This window comes from Arvicola amphibius, chromosome 5 (assembly GCF_903992535.2).
Source record: "Arvicola amphibius chromosome 5, mArvAmp1.2, whole genome shotgun sequence".
Classification (NCBI taxonomy): Eukaryota; Metazoa; Chordata; class Mammalia; order Rodentia; family Cricetidae; genus Arvicola; species Arvicola amphibius.
The window spans coordinates 83,915,140-83,932,315 of record NC_052051.1 but is presented as its reverse complement, the minus strand read 5'-3'; the positions used below and the strand labels follow the sequence as shown (position 1 = coordinate 83,932,315).

General features: G+C 40.5%; 1 protein-coding gene across 1 annotated transcript in view; it reads right to left on the bottom strand.

The window, feature by feature from the left end:
• The window catches only part of C5H11orf49 (chromosome 5 C11orf49 homolog), a 172,398-nt gene that overhangs the window by 134,874 nt on the left and 20,348 nt on the right, over positions 1 to 17,176 (bottom strand). The window contains exon 2 of the mRNA XM_038332177.1: positions 9,141 to 9,243. Within this exon, the coding sequence (XP_038188105.1) occupies positions 9,141 to 9,243 (103 nt within the window). The remainder of the gene's footprint in view (positions 1 to 9,140; positions 9,244 to 17,176) is intronic.

The following is a 17,176-nucleotide window of genomic DNA, read 5'->3' as shown; positions in this document are numbered from 1 at the left end:
CAGGTGAGGCTGTGTCAAACCCATCTCAAAGGTGCGGCAGTTTCAACAAAGTCAGAACTCTGCTCAGGTTAGCAACAGAGAACAGCTTTCCTTTGTTTGTTTGTTTGTTTTGTTTTGTTTTTTGTTTTTCGAGACAAGGTTTCTCTGTAGCTTTGCAGACTGTCCTGGAACTAGCTCTTGTACACCTGGCTGGCCTCGAACTCACAGAGATCCACCCGTCTCTGCCTCCCGAGTGCTGGGATTAAAGGCGTGCAGGCATGTACCACCACCCGCCTGGCTGAGAACAGCTTCTTGAGAGAGTGGGTGATCTTCTCTCATGAATCCTATAGACGTGTCCCTGAACAAGAGAGCATTTTCTTTAGATAATCACATTCACGTAGTAAACCAGAAGCCTCCACCATCTGGGTCTCCTAACACCACCCCAGTACTTCCCGACTCTGTCACAGAGCCACAAGTCCGTTTTTTTTCTCTTTTTATGTCTTCATGGCTTTGATGCTGGTTCACTTTTCACACATCAGAATAACTTTACTTTGAGCCAGAGTTGGATAAATGTCAGGTATGTGCCATCTACATACCTTGTAGAAATTGTAGTTTTTCTGAGAAGAAGGATCAGCTCACTTTGGCAACTAGATTTCTATCAGTATTATGAAAAAAATCATGAATTCTTTTTCAACAGTGTATTAGAGATTAAATTTAAAAAACAAAACCTCAAAACCTATCAGGAGTCACCAGCATACTGGCTTTCTCGGAGCTCAGTATCATTTACACAGGGCAACTGCAGCTTGTGTATTGGGGACTAGAAACACCTTGTAGTTCTTGAAAGGAAGAATCTATAGAGCTTTTACTCTCTTAAATCAACAATAGATAGGGGTTGAGGGCAATAGCTGGTATGAGAGGATCAAGAATAAGAGTAGTAGGAAACACTGCCTGCGACTACATAGAGAGGACCACCAGCCACCCGGCGGGACACCTCACTCTTTAGGGGCCCTCCCCCACCTGCCTCAGCTTCTCTAACCAGCCAACAGGTGAGCTTCCTGCAGGTAGGCTGCTCCAACACCCCCTGACACAGACAGCAACAGTACAGAGCAGACCAAGAACAGTTCCCAAGACACAGACAAAGCGACAGCACAGAGGAGACCAGAACAGTTCCCAAGACACAGGCAGCCTCTGCAAGGATTGGACCAAGATGCAAAGACACTGATGGCATCAACTGAAAAAAGGAATGGGTATGGCGTCAATGCAAGAATTCATCCAACAATCTAAAAAGACAACTGGTAACACCAGAACCCAGTGGCCATACAACAGGAAGACTTTATCATCCTAACCCAGTAGAAGCAGAAGAAAATGATCTTAAACATAACTTTAGAAGATGATGGAGACCTTTAAGAGGAAATAAAAAAACTCCCTTACAGAAATGGAGGAAAAGACAAACAAAAAAGTTGGAAGAAGTTAATAAATCTCTCAAATAAAACCAAGAAAACCAGAAAAAAAACCAAATAGGTGAAGCAAACAGTTCAGGACTTGAAGTCTGAAATAGAGATAATAAAGAAAACACAAACCCGAGGGAATTCTGGATATGGAAAATCGGGGTAATGAATGGGAACTACAGAGGCAAGCATAAGCAACAGAAGACAAGAGATAGAAGAGAGAATCTCAGGGGTTGAAGATACTATAGAGGAAATAGATTTACTAGTCAAAGAAAACATTAAATCCAACAGATCTTACACCAAAACATCCAGGGAAATCTGGCACAACATGAAAAAACCAAATCTAAGTATAAAGGGATAGAAGAGGGAGAAGAACTCCCAGCTCAAGGCATAGAAAATATATTCCAACAAAATCATAGAAGAAAACTTTCCCAAATTAATGAAGGATATCCCTATGAAGGTACAGAAGCTTACAGAACACCAAATAAAACTGGATCAAAAAAACCTTCCCTCTCCATATAATAATCAAACGCAAAACATAAAAAAATATTAAGAGCTGCAAAAGAAAAACAGGTCCAATAGCATAGTAGGCTGGACTCATCAGAGTACACACCAACTTCTCAATGGAAAACCATGAAGCCAGAAGGTCCTGGATAGATGTGTTGCAGACACTGAGACCATGGATGCAAGCCCGCGACTACACCAAGCAAAGCTTTCAATTGCCATTGATGGAGAAAACAAGATATTCCATGATAAAACCAAAATTTAAAACAATACCTATCCACAAATCCAAGCCCTACAGAAAGTGCCTAGAAGGAAAACCGGCAACACAAGAAGCTAACTGTATCCACAAAAACACAGGCAACAGATGACCTCACACCAACAAAAACCCAAGAAGGGAAACACACTACTACCACAGAAAAATAACAGGAATTGAACAATCACTGGTCATTAATATCTCTTAATATCAATCGACTCAGTTCACTCATAAAAAACATAGGCTAAGAAAATGAATACAAAAGCAGGATCCATCTCCTGCTATCTACAAAGACACACACCTCACTTCATAGACCAGACATTACGATTACCCTCAGAGTAAAGGGTTGGGAAAAAGGTTTTCCAGCAAACGGACCTAAGAAACGAGTGGGTGTAGCTATCCTAATAACTAACAAATAGACTTCAAACTAAAATCAATCAAAAAGAGATGGACAAGAACACTTTATACTCATAATATACTATACTCAATATAATATATAAGATATTCAATTAAGGTGAGTCTCAATCCCTGAACATCTATGCCCCAAATACAAGGTTACCCACATATGGTAAAAGAAACATTACTAGAGTTTAAATCACACATCAAACCCCACACACTAATAGTAGGATACTTTAAACACTCCACTCTCACCACTGGACAGGTCATCAGAGAGAAAACCTAACAGAGAAATTAAGAGAACTAACAGATATCATGACTCAATGGAATTAAACAGACATCTACAGAACAGTTCCACCCAAAACACAAAAGAATATACCTTCTTCTCAGCACCGTCATGGAAGCTCCTCTAAAATTGACCATATAACTTGGTAACAAAGCAAACCTCACCAGATACAAAAAAATTTGGAGTAACCATCTATATCTTATCAGATCACCATGTCTTAAAATTAGAATTCAACAGTGACACTAATTTCAGAAAGCCCACAAACACATGGAAATTAAACAGTGTGCTCTACTGAACCACCACCTGGATCAAGGAAGAAATAAAGAAAAAAATTAAAGACTTCCTAGAATTCAACAAAAATGAAGACACAACACATCCAAACCTATGGGGCATTACGAAAGCAGTGCTAAGTGGAAAGTTTCATAGCACTAAGTGCCCACATAAAGAAAGTGGAGAAGGCTCACATTAGTAAACTTAATGGCAACACCTGAAACTCTAGACAAAAAAGAACAGGCTCACCCGAAGAGTAGAAGACAGGAAAAAAATCAAATTGAGGTGTAAAATCAATAAAATAGAAACAAAGAAAACAATACAAAAAAATCAATGAAACAAAGAGCTGGTTCTAATCAAAAGGCAGAGAGAGAACATCCAAAATTACAAATCAGAAATGAAAGGGGGACATAACAACAGACACTGAGGAAATCCAGAAATCATTAGGTCACACTACAAAAACCTGTACTTCACAAAATTGGAAAATGTAAAAGAAATGGACAATTTTCTGGATAGGTATCACATACCAAAATTAAAATCAAGACCAGGTGGACAATTTAAACGGACCTAGAACTGCAAGGAAATAGAAGCTATCATCAAAAGTCTCCCAACCAAAAACCTCAAGGGCCGGATGTTTCAGTGCAGAATTCTACCAGAACTTCAAAGAAGAGCTAATACCTAGACTCCTCAAAGTGTTTCCACCATAATAGAAACAGAAGAAACATGGCCAAACTCTCTTTATGAGACTAGAATGACCCTGATACCAAAACCACACAAGACTCAACCAGAAAGAAAATTACAGAACAATATCAACTCATGAACATAGATGCAAAAATACTCAACAAAATACTGGCAACAGAATCCAAGAACTATCAAAAAAAAATCATCCACCATATCAACTTGGCTTCATCCCAGAGATGCAGGGATGGTTCAACATACAAAAATCCGTCAATGTAATCCACCATATAAATAAACTGGAAAAAAAAGGCATATGATCCTCTTGTTAGATGATGAAAAAAGCATTCAACAAAATCCAACACCCCTTCAGTGATAAAGGGTCTTGGAGAGGATCAGGGATACAAGGAGACATATCAAACATAATAAAAGCAATATACAGCAATATACAACGGCCAACATTAAATTAAATGGAGAGAAACTCAAAAGCCATTCCACTAAAATCAGGAACAAGACAATGCTGTCCACTCTCTCCATGTCTATTCAACATAGTTCTTGAAGTTCTGGCTAGAGCAATAAGACAACAAAAGGAGATCAAGGGGATACAAATTAGAAAGGAAAGAAATCAAACTTTCATTATTTGCAGATGATATGACAGTGAACCCCAAAAGTGACCCCAAAAACTCTACTAGGGAACTCCTACAGCTTCAGTAATGTGGCGGGACACAAGATCAACTAAAAAAAAATCAGTAGTCCTCCTTTACAGAGATGATAAATGGGCTGAGAATCAAAATCAGAGAATCATCACCCTTCACAATAGCCACAAATAACATAAAATATCTTGGGATAGACACTAACAAAGAATTTCGACAAGAACGTTAAGTCTTTGAAGAAAGAAATTGAAGAAGATACCAGAAAATGGAAAGATCTCCTATGCTCTTGGATAGGTAGGAGCAATATAATAAAAATGGCAATCCTACCAAAAGCAATCTATTGATTCAATGCAATCCCCATCAAAATCCCAACACAATTCTTCACAGACCTTGAAAGGACAATACTCAACTTCATATGGAAAAACAAAAAAAACACAGGATAGCCAAAACAATCCTGTACAATAAAGGAACTTCAGGAGGAATCACAAGCCCTGACTTCAAACTCTACTACAGAGCTACAGTACTGAAAACAGCTTGGTATTGGCATAAAAACAGAGAGGTCGACCAATGGAATCAAATCAAAAACCCGGATATTAATCCACACAGCTATGAACACCTGATTTTTGACAAAGAATCTAAAATTATACAATGGAAAAAAGAGCCGGGTGGCGGTGGCGCACGCCTTTAATCCCAGCACTCGGGAGGCAGAGGCAGGCGGATCTCTGTGAGTTCGAGACCAGCCTGGTCTACAAGAGCTAGTCCAAGGACAGGCTCCAAAGCAAAAGAAAAACCCTGTCTCAAAAAACAAAAAAAAAAAAAAAAAAAGAAAAGAAAAAAAAAAAGAAAAAAGAAGCATCTTCAACAATGGTGCTGGCCATAACTGGATGTTAACATATAGAAGAATGAGATAGATCCTATCTATCCCCATGCACAAAACTCAAGTTCAAGGTGGATTAAGACCTCAATATAAATTGACCACACTGAACTTGACAGAAGAGAAGTGTGAAGTAGCCTTCATGCATGGGCACAGGAGACCACTTCCTAAAGTACAACACTAGTAGCACAGACACTGAGAGCCACAATAATAAACAGGACCTCCTGAAAACTGAGAAGCTTCTTAAAGTAAAGGACACAGACAATAAGACAAAAAGGCAGCCTACTGAATGGGAAAAGATCTTAACCAACTCTACATGAGACAGAGGATTGATCTCCAAAATATATGAGAACTTAGAAATTAGACATCAAAAATTCCAAATACCCAATTAAAAAATGGGGTACAGAACTAAACAGAGAATTGTCAACGGAAGAATCTCAAATAGCTGAAAGATTCTTAGGAAATGTTCAACATCCTTAGCCATCATGGAAATACAAAATCAAAACACTCTGAGATACCATCTTACACCAGTCAGAATGGCTAAGATCAAAAACACTGATGACAGCTTATGCTGGAGAGGATGTGAAGTAAGGGGACACTCCTTTATTGCTGGTGGAAATGCAAACTTGTACAACTATTCTGGAAATCATTATGTTGGTTATCTCAAAAAATTGGGAATCAATATACCTCAGAACCCAGCAATACCACTCTTGGGCATATACCCAAAGATGCTCAATTGTACTACAAGGACTTTGCTCAACTAATATTCATAGCAGCATTATTTGTAATAGCCAGAACCTGGAAACAACCTAGATGCCCCTCAAACAAAGAATGGACAACAAAAATGTGGCACATTTATACATTTGGTGTACTACTCAGCAGTAAACACATGACATCTTGAAATTTGCATGTAAATGGATGGAACTAGAAAAAAACATCCTGAGTGAGGTAACCCAGGCCCAGAAAAATGAACATGGTGGTATGCACTCACTCATAATTGGATACTAGCAGTAAAAGCAAAGGATAATGAGCCTATAGTCCACGACCGACCCTAGAGAACTAAGTAACAAGGGTGAAAACCTATATAGATCCACCTGAAAAAAGGGGGAAATACACAAGACGGCCTGATAAAATTGGAAGCATGAGGGTCGGGGGAGTAGGGAGGGATAGAAGGGGAAGAGACGAGGGGAGAAGGGGAGAACTTGAGGGTAACAGGAGTAGTCCGAGATGGAGGGAAGGACAGAGATGAGAGCAAGGAAAGAGCTTATTTTGATTGAGGGAAGCCATTATGGGGCTAGCAAGAAACCTGGCTCTAGAGAAATTCCCAGGAATCCACAAGGATGACCCTAGCTAAGACCCTAAGCAGCAGAGGAGAGGGTGCCCAAACTGGCCTTTGCCCTGTAGTCAGATTGATGACTACCTTAAATGTCACCACAGAACCTTTATCCAGCAACTGATGGAAACAGGCAAAGACCTGCATTAGGGGCACTGGGTTGAGCTCCCAAAGTCCAGTTGAAGAGATGGAGGAGTGAGAATATGAGCAAAGAGAGGTCAAGACCATGATGGGGACACCCACAGTTTACCTGAGCTAATGGGAGCTCACCAACTCCAGTCAGACAGGGAAGAAAACAGCATAGATCCAAACCAGTCCCACTGAATGTGGGTGACAGTTGTATGGGCTGGGGCAGACTGAGGGGGCCACTGGCAGTGACACCAGGATTCATCCCTACTGTATGTACTGACTGTTAGGGAACCTATTCTCTTTGGATGCATACCTTGCTCAGTCTAGATATAGTAGGGAGGACCTTGGGCCTTCCCCAAAGCAATGTGCCTTACCCTCTCTGAGGAGTGGTGGAAGGTGGGGTGGGGGACTAGGTGGAGGGAATGGGAGAAGGAGAGAAAGTGGGAACTGGGATTGGTGTGTAAAATGAAAGAGATAGTTTCTTTTCTTTTCTTTTCTTTTTTTTTTAAGAATAAGAGTAGCAGACAAGTACGCCACTGCTTAAAATGTACTTCCTAACACTTTCACCAAGGTCTTACACACTACGTGCACAGCACACACACACTAGTGCACAGCACGCCAACGCTGGAGAAACAACAATGGAAAGAAATGATGCCGAGCCACAAGATGCCAGGAAAATAGCGGAGAGACTTATAGAGGAGATGGGACAGGAGATGAAGAAGGCCAGTTAGAGCATTCCCCAAAGCGTCATATTTCACTTGCCAAAGAGATTGCCTAAGAGCTGGGACAGATAATGGCCTGGAACACTCGACTCTTATCAGTTCTGTAAAGCAAACATGGCTATGCAATCTCAGGCTTTATTCTCTGCCCACACCATGAGAACAAGGAAGTTTCCTGTCTCTACTTCATCCTTCTGTAGAAGACTAAGTGAAGAACTAGCTCTCCTCCCAAGAAACTTGCTTAGTCCCCCTGAAACTTAAAAATTCCAAAGGATAAAAACATCTAGATTTTAAGGCTGGGGGAAAGTGGCTTATTGGTAAAGTGCATGCTTAACGTAAGTAAGACAACCAGATTCTATCTATGGTACCATACACATAAGGATGTGTAGGAAGGAAGGAAGGAAGGAGGGAGGGGATGGAGGGAGGGAGGGAGGGATGGAAGACGGGGAGGGAGGGAGGGAGGGCGGGCAGGCACAAATGAAGAAGTAAAAAGAAATCTATATTCTACCAAATTTCTTTCTGAGAAGTCAAGCACAGCAAAAGACTAGGGTGAGTAAAATATTCCCTTTCCTTTAATTACAACCCACATTGCGGAGGCAACTAGAAACAGGTGTTTGGTGCCCTAAAGCCTCTAGGAGAGCTGATAGTGGAAAAAGACACCTTTGTATCCAGGGAAAAATGGACTTCAGTTCTGAATTACCCTTAAAAGGAAGCTGGCAGTGGGTAACTCCCCCTTTCTTAGAATGTTCCAAAAACACAAGAAAAGTTATATACAATAGTAAGGGTATATTACTTATAATACTAATAAACACAAAATAAGCAGTAAAAATAATTCTGCTTTGTGTTTCTTTAGTATAACCTTTCATGAAGATTAAAATGTTTTAAAGTGATTAGCTTAAAAACCACTTGGTAATATTCTCAAAATAGCAATTATGTTGATTTTCAAACAGTCAATGTATACTTTACAATGAAGTATGACCCTTTCAAAATATATAATCATTAAGCAATTAGTACAACATCCTGTGAAAAGAAAAGTACACGGGCACAGCATTCAAAAACAAATTCATGAGAAAACCAGCCATGAAAATGATCACCAAGTAACAGAATCAGCTAGTGTTGTGGATAAAGGGGAAAGTTAAAAGTCGTAATACAGGTAGAACTAGAAAGCTGGGTCAGTGAACAAAGAGAGAGCACTGGCCACTACTGCAGAGGACCCTGGGTTGATTCCTAACATCCACACAGTGACTCAAACCGTCTGTAATTCCAGTTCCAGGGAGTCTGATACCCTCTTCTGACCTCTATGTGCATGTACATGGTGCATGAATACACATGTAGACAAAACACTCATACACATAAAATTTAAAAATAAATTAATCTTAAAAGGTAAAAACAACAAACAAAAATCATAGGAACAAACATACTTAATAAATCAAAAAATCACCATAGTTCTGACCATCCATTGGACACACCATTGAACAAAGGCATGCTCTTGTTCCTACACATGTTGGGCAGCTTCAAACCATCCTATCCAGCCAAGCGTCATCTCTACTGGTTCATGCATCCTGCCTGCTTCCAAGTACCTACTTTGGGCCTGCCCAACTAGCAAAGCACTCGTACTCACTATTCAGTGAAGAACCGGGCAATACCATACTGGCTAATGTCCTCCCTGTTCTCCAGCAGCTGGCACACTGCATCCTCCATGTAGGTAAGGACATGTCGCTGAGCTACAACAGAAAAGAAAAAGTAAGGAAAAATTGGAGAGATTAAAATAACAAATTTCTTCCAATCCCAATGAGAATCCATGGAAGTCAAGGTGTCATCTCTGTCCTGGCAGGGTGGAAGAGAGACACAGCTCGCTGGCCATAACTGAGCTATGATCCCAAAGGGTGAAAGAGATGAGTGCAAAACATGACCTACTGAGGCCTAACTCGCTGTCAGCACCACCTTCTATTCTTGTTTTCAATAACCAAGGGCTCCAGCCCCTCTTTCCTCTATGCCTTCTGTCCTCTCCCATCTGCGCATGGCCAGATATATTCCAGGAAATAGATGATCTGATCCTAAAGAAAATTCAGATCTCTAATTTTTAAAAGTTACTGGAAAAGGCTAAGGAACATGACAATTTTAATGCTGTTTACAGGTGTACATTATTAACCTGGGAAACAGCAAAAATTTATTAGGTATACTTATTGTTAGATATACACAAGCTGCATTTGGCCAGGCGGTGGTGGTGCACGCCTTTAATCCCAGCACTCGGGAGGCAGAGGCAGGCAGATCCCTGTGAGTTTGAGGCCAGCCTGGTTTACAAGAGCTAGTTCCAGGACAGGCACCAAAGCTACAGAGAAACCCTGTCTCGAATAAACAAAACCAAAACAAAAAACAAACAAAAAACAAAAAACCAATCTGCATTTGTTGTTACTGGGAAATGTGTGAATTAATCACAAACTTGTCGAAAAAGCTTGGCATAGAAAGACAAGTATCAAAGCGACTGAGAAGGGGATCAGAGGGGACGAGGACACAGAGGGAAGAGAAAGAAGGGTGGATATGGTCAAAGCATGATGTACATATAGATATGGAAACGTCACAATAAAATCAATTCGTTTGTATAATAGTTAACAATAATGTACAATAATAATGTTAATTAAAATTTATTCCTTTCAAAAAATACATCTATCTTGTAAAGATAGATAGAGATAGGTAATAGAAGTAGAGAGGCAGATTTATTTGTTATTTGCTTTTTTGAGACAGAATCTCATTATATACCCTTGGCTGGTCTGGAATCACTAAGTAGACTAGGTTTGACCTTGAACTCAGAGAGATCTACCTGCCTGGGCCTCCCTCCCAAGTGTTAGGACTAAGGGCATGTGGTCTCTGTGCCCAGTGTAATAGTATATTAAAGTCATGAAGACTTGGGTTCAAATGACTGCTTTCTGCAGCTTAACTTTGAATAGTTAACTTACATTAACTTACATTTGTTTGGGGCTTTATCAAGTGTACAAAGCTATGTAATTTAAGTCTGTAGTAAAAACAAACAGAAGAAAAGTGTTACAAAGAAGATACTTGTAACTCTGTCTTGAGAGTAAAGCTGAAAAATAATACATGTCAAATTCTAACACTGTTCTCAATAATCATCATAATCAAGTATATTAAACTAAGAAGAAAAACCCTGGCAGGCTAATATTACAACACAGTCATGTTTCATGGCTGTACCACCCCCTTCCTTTCTTCTACCCGGCTTCACAAAAACCCTTCCTTCCTTGGGCTCTCTCTGGCTTTTGATGACTTACCTGCACCTAAAGAAAGTACAAGAATTCAGTATGCCCTCCCCCATTTCATTTCATTTAGAAATGAAAGAACGTCTACTTAGAAGAAACCCTGCTCCTTCTCCTCCCTAGCTCCAGGGACGGAAAGTCAGTGGGAATGTTTTTGTTAGAGTCAAAGTATTTTCATCCTAGGGGCAAAAAAGGAGATTTTTTTTTTTCTTTTTTGAAAACAGACTGGAGGGGAGTAGGATTTTGCCTGTTTAACATTTATCATTCAATCAGACACTTAGTTTACTATATTACAAATAATACCCACTATTTTGAGCCCCTATCCAACTTATTGAACAATGTGCCAGATAATGTATTAATTGTTCTAATGCATAATTTTATTTAATATAAGCAACAATCTTATGATAAGTATTTGAAGACTTCTATTTTACAGTTGGAATAGCTGAAACTTAAAGAATTAAAGCAACATGCTCAAGATCATGTAGCTGGTAGTAAGAGGGGCTGAGATTCCAATCAAGGTGTGTCTTGTCCAAGCACCCATGCGTTTCACAGAGCGCCTCATCAACACTTCGCAACAAGCCGTGGAAGTAAAGTTATCTTCATGTTACCAAGAACGTAGGGCATGAGTATAGCCAAATCACCTGAGGGATGTGATCTAGTCCTGTCCATGTGAACTGTGGGCATACATGTACACACATGACTGTCACGTGTGTGAGCACCTTATTATCCTGTCCCTGCCTGCATCCAGACCAGCATCTGTGTGAAGTCAGGACTTGCCTCCAAATTTCCAAGTGTCTTACCAAGAACCAGTCACTCTACCACAAGGTATTCACCCCACCCCTTTGCAGGTCACAAAGTGGAACTAGAAAGCGCTGCTGCTTGCTTCAATCTGAGCTAAGGGTGGGAGTTAAAAAAGAGCCACAGAGACAGGAGGGAAGGCTCCTCGGTGGGAATTCCGGCCAGCCAAGAGTAAGTGTGAAGCTCACTCTTCCTGTTTTCCTCACCTGTAGGTCTCATCAAGCTTCGTGCTCTCTGTGGTTAAGTGTACCACCCAGCCCAGGAAATCCTTACAGTGGCTCAAACGTCAATGAGACTCAGTAAGTCCAAGGCTCTGGCCCAGCAGTAAATGTGGAGAACGCTGCTTTGCACTGCTTTGTAAATGCAAAGGAGTCGTTTTAATTGATGTGAGCGATTAAAGAATTCAAACAGCACACCTGCACCCCCGGAGGGGAAAGATATCTGGGCACCTGAGCTGCCTTTTTGGAAAAGGAAAAGCATTTCAGACTGGCTTTTCCTCTTCTGCTTTGCCATGACTTCCTCAACACGGTCTGGATTAAGTCTTCCAACCCATACCAATAAGGTTTCACTGTCCTGAAATCCCCATTAACCCCTAGTTGCAAAAGTCATGATCTGATAGCATTGTCTGAGATAGACATTTATACTTTCATCATGCTAAAATGAAAAATCCAAGTAAAATGAAGTATAAGTAAACATTGCCTAATCTTTTATATGAACCAAGGGAGTAATGGAAATGTAGATCAGAAATTTCTTGGTTCTGTTGATTCGGACTATGCTGATCACACTACCTCTTCATACTGCGGTGGCTCCTGCTTTTAAAAGGACTGGAACTAAAAATGTGTCTGGAAAAAAAAAACCTACTTTAATTCAGCACTCAGAAGAGGCAGGTGGATCTCTGTGAGTTCCAGGACAGCCACGTCTAAGTAGAAAGACCCTGTCTCAAAAAAACAAACAAGGACAAAAAGGTTTTTATATCTATAATAATTTACATAATCATATACCCATTCTAGTTAGGGCTTTTAAACCTGTGGGAAGCACTCACTTATTAACTGCTAATTACTCAGCAGGCCCTAACTTCCACGGGGAAAGTCCACACTGATTTCCCTTTGCTCTCCTCCCAAACACAAACACCATCAAAGCGCCAGCTGTTGATTTCACAGGTAAGCGATAAGGGAGCCTATTTGGGAATTCCTGCTTGAGGGGTCTAGAATTTCCACCCACAGCATTAGTTACACCATTTCCACTTTTAAATTATCATTTAAAACTGTCTTAACACTTGAACAAACAGAAATATATTAATGAGTTACTATACATGCTATCAATAAATATAAGGAAACAGCAATGCAGGAAAAAGCAGGATATATGTATGCATACATTCTATCTTAAACCTGATTCTCCCCTCTCATTCCAGAACTCTTTTGAAGCACACTTCATTCTTTGTGCTCTGAAGACTCAAATGCTGAGTAGCACAAATAAATGTTAAACTAAATTCAAACTGTTCTTTAAGATGAAGAATCTAAGTCTGCTTGGCCACCAGCCTGTCATGTAAACGGCTAATATGTCTCAAGTTCAATATCATTTATAAATTACTAACATCATCCTATACATGACCATGTACAGTACAAACAAATAGCTAAATGTATTAATAAGTTTCTAGACTTCTAGGTTTATTGTTTGCATCTTCCATCTTTATTTGTATTATCTGGGTCCTAGAAAACAGTGTGTTCAGCTAAAACATTTTATCTTCTGCAAGAACATCTTTGATCTTAGTCCACACTAAACCAATTGCCCTTGACCAAATGGGATGAGGGAATGAGAAAAACTATCACATTGAATTCCCATACAGCTCAGTGAAGCAGACAGAAGTTTCTTTAGCAGCAGAGAGGGGTCAGGGAGCCAGCTGAAGTCTCTGTGACTGGCAGGGAGCAAGGATTCACATTCATGTTTGAGCCCAAAGCTAACGTTCTTCCATTTGACATTATTGTCTTTCAAAAACAAAAAGCAAGTTGGTTTACTCCTGTAATTCCAACACTCAGGAGGCTGAGGCAAGAGGATTGTTACAAGTTCAAGACTAATCAGGGATATACAACAAGACTGTCTCAATGAAACAAGGGGGGAAACAACAAAATAAGAAAAGCCCCAAATCTTCCATGTGTCCCTTCTAACATGTACTTAGCTTTTCACTAGTAACAGTAGGAAAGGTGCTTAATGAGTAAACGACACAGTTAAGTTATGAACTCTAATAAACACCTCTAGGCTTTTGTCTCTAGGCTTTCAAATTACACACTCTGATTTTGTTTATGGCTTCAGATGACACAGATAAGATACAGACGAGTGGATGGGTGGCGGTTCTCCTAGGTTTAAGACTTTCTTCATTCCTTTCTCTAAGTTCCTTTCTTCTTGAGACAGGGTCTTAGGTAGTCCAGGCAGGATTTGAAGTCATTCTGTAGGATGACCTTGGATTTCTTCTAATCCTCCTGCCTCCACCTCCCAAGAGATGGGCTTCAATGTACACACCATCACAACCAGTTTTGGGGAACCCAGGATTTTGGACAGATAAGGCAAGCATTCTACTAACTAAGCTGCATTCCCACCCTAAGAAAAATGCTTTAAAAATATAGAGAGAAATATGGGCTAGCAAGATGGCTCAGAGGTAGGGATGCCTGACCTTTTGAGCATAATCCCCAAAACCCACATGGTAGAAGGAAAAACTTGACTTCCAAAAGTTGTCTTCTGACCTCGAAACATGTAACATGAGACATGTTCACACCTCTGCCCCATACACACAAAATAAATAAACAAACAAACAAACAAACAAACAAATACATGGATAAAAATTCTAAAGCTTTCTTGTCTGTTTTTTAGAGACAGGGTTTCTCTGTGTAGCCCTAGCTGTTCAAGAACTGGCTCTGTAGACCTGGCTGGCTTTGAACTCAGAGACCCTCCTGCCTCTATCTCCCAAGTTCAGGGGCTAAAAGCACACACCACCACTCTCGGCAGCTTTTAGCTTTATTGATTCTAAACAATGTTGTGTATATTTCAATGGGAGGTTGGTTTGTATTTCTTCTATTAACACCCCTTCATATTTGACTAATTGTAATAGAAAAGGTTAAAAGCTGACCAGCTGTGAAGAAAGACTCTCCACTCAGGCTCTGGTCAGGAATGCTGCCCTTGAAGGGAGAGCCGCTCCCAACCCCAGACACTAGACAGGCTGACACACAAGTTCCCTTGCCACCACTCCCCCAAAAAGTAGCATTATATATACCAAATGGAGAATTCTGGGAACAAATTTACAAATTAAAAACAATCTTTTACATTAGTAGTTAATTATAAAACAGACAAAACTAATCCATGGCCTCTGTGTGGCCAAACCACCAGAACCCAGCTAGTCACACTGCATTACCCAAAGGAGCACTAGAAGTGGACCAAACACAACACACAAGCTAGCATGACCTCTGACACCAGAGAGCCAGCGGTGACTAAAGATCTGTGTAGAATATAAAAACTAAAGCCCACTTCACTCAGTCCAAAGAGGCTCTGCATCGTTAACAGATGTGCAGAACTGAGAGTCCCGCAGTCCAAACAGTCTCTGGGCAGCTATTACTCCTCCTCTCTCCCTTTTCCTTCTCTAAAACTGGGAATATATTTTGAGAATGCCAATTAAGAATAAGTGCTTAAATTCCATTATAGCATTTCCAGACTAAATCTCTTAACACAGAATGAGTAGGATGGAGTCCAGCAATTCCAAGTACCAGAAACTACAGAATTTCTTTTTAAGGAGGCTTCCATGGAGATTCCAGCTAGGAGTGCTCAGTTAGCAGATTATAACAGAATGTACTTCCTGAATACCAGAGGACCCTGACATGGCATTCACACTTCCCACAGGGAACTAAGGGACCTGTACAGAACCAAGAAATGCCTGTCATGAAAACAACTTTGCAAAGATAGCTATCCACAGAGGATGCGTTTATCAAGTCAATGCACATAAATCTATTTTCCAGAAAGCATGACAGGTTTTAAGCTTCACACCCCAACCCAATCCTTCAAACTGCCAATCCTGGGGTCAGTGACATACCACTTGCAATGTTACATCAGGAACAAATAGTAGTCATAGGGTAGATATGAATTGTTCCATACAGTCTCCCAAAGTTGTAGATCTTGGAGGGTGATTTACAATGGTAATGTGAGATTTAATTCAAATTAGTGATAACAGCCATAAGATATTAATGTAAAACTTTATAATTTACTTGATATTTTATGTTTAAAGTGTTGTTTTTTTTAAAAAAAAAACTGTTCTGTTACTCACATAACAGTAACAGCCTCTCACTTCCCTGACAATGGCAACTAGACAAGTCTCATTAAAGTTGGCTAACCCTCACTGGATTAGAATTCCTGCTCTTTCGCCTTGTATGGAGAAGGCCTCTCTGTGAAGATGGAGATTGTTTTCAAATGGCAGATTCACCTGTCAAATCCCCCTAAGAGCTGTCCACAGCCTGCTTGTGGATATGACTGTAACAATGCTTGGTAATCCTGGTCATTTCTATTTCTGTTACAAAAGCAAAGGAGGCCATTGTAGATATTTATAGATGCCCCGCAGGCCCAGGCCAAAGCACACAAAAATCACATAAGATGAATGACTGGAGAGTCCAGGCTAGACAGAGAGGCCCCAGTTTACTCTACTCACAAGATTCATGCTAACATTTAGCATATCATCTACATTAATGGTATAAAGCACTACCAAAACACCCTATGAAAATACACTTCAGATCAATACTCTTTTACTCGTTACTTTTAGGAAGGTTGTACTAACTGATCCTGCATTTCCCACCAGGCCCAGTTCAAATGCCATCTGTCAGCTGCAAGAAGTGTTCCCCAATTTTCTTCCAGCTAGAAATAATCTTTTCACTTTCTGAACCCCTAACACCTACCCTAGATATGTCCCTGGCACGTTCTCCTGGACACAGGCTATTCCTGCTACCCACATGCAACACATTTTGTCAGACCTCTTGTTCTTAAAAATGAACAGGTATCACGACTCATTTATCTTTTAGTCCCTTTAACATAGAGGGTCATGCAGCCCCTTCCACACAGGAGTCCTCCAAATGTTTACTGATTGCCTAAGTAAACTGTGCACACGATCTGCAGACGGCGGTGCAAGCACACAGGCCTCAGGACCAAACAGCCTCAACTACAATATTAGGGTTTTTGCAGGAAGCTGCTTTTGTCCTCTTCTCAAGCACGGTTCAAGCTGCCTTTTGACTGCCGTCTCTCTATTCTAACAAGCAAGCACTTGTCCTTCTCTTGTTCTAAGAGCCTCACTATGCTCAAGGTAAAGTGGAAAACTGCATCCGATGCAATCACCAGTTCCTCACAAACCTAGGGGCATCCAGGACTCAAATAAAAGAAAGTCTAAATTCTTTTCACTCCTAAAAACTATTTTCTTTTTAGACAGAATGGAAGCCCCAGCACAGGAAGCCGTGCTCAGGAAGCCGCCGTTCATAACCAGCTTTGCTGAAAGCACAACAAAGGTTCTGTTGTGCTCTTGCATGGCAAGGCCAGTGAGCAGCAGGAGCAGATGAACTCTTTAAGA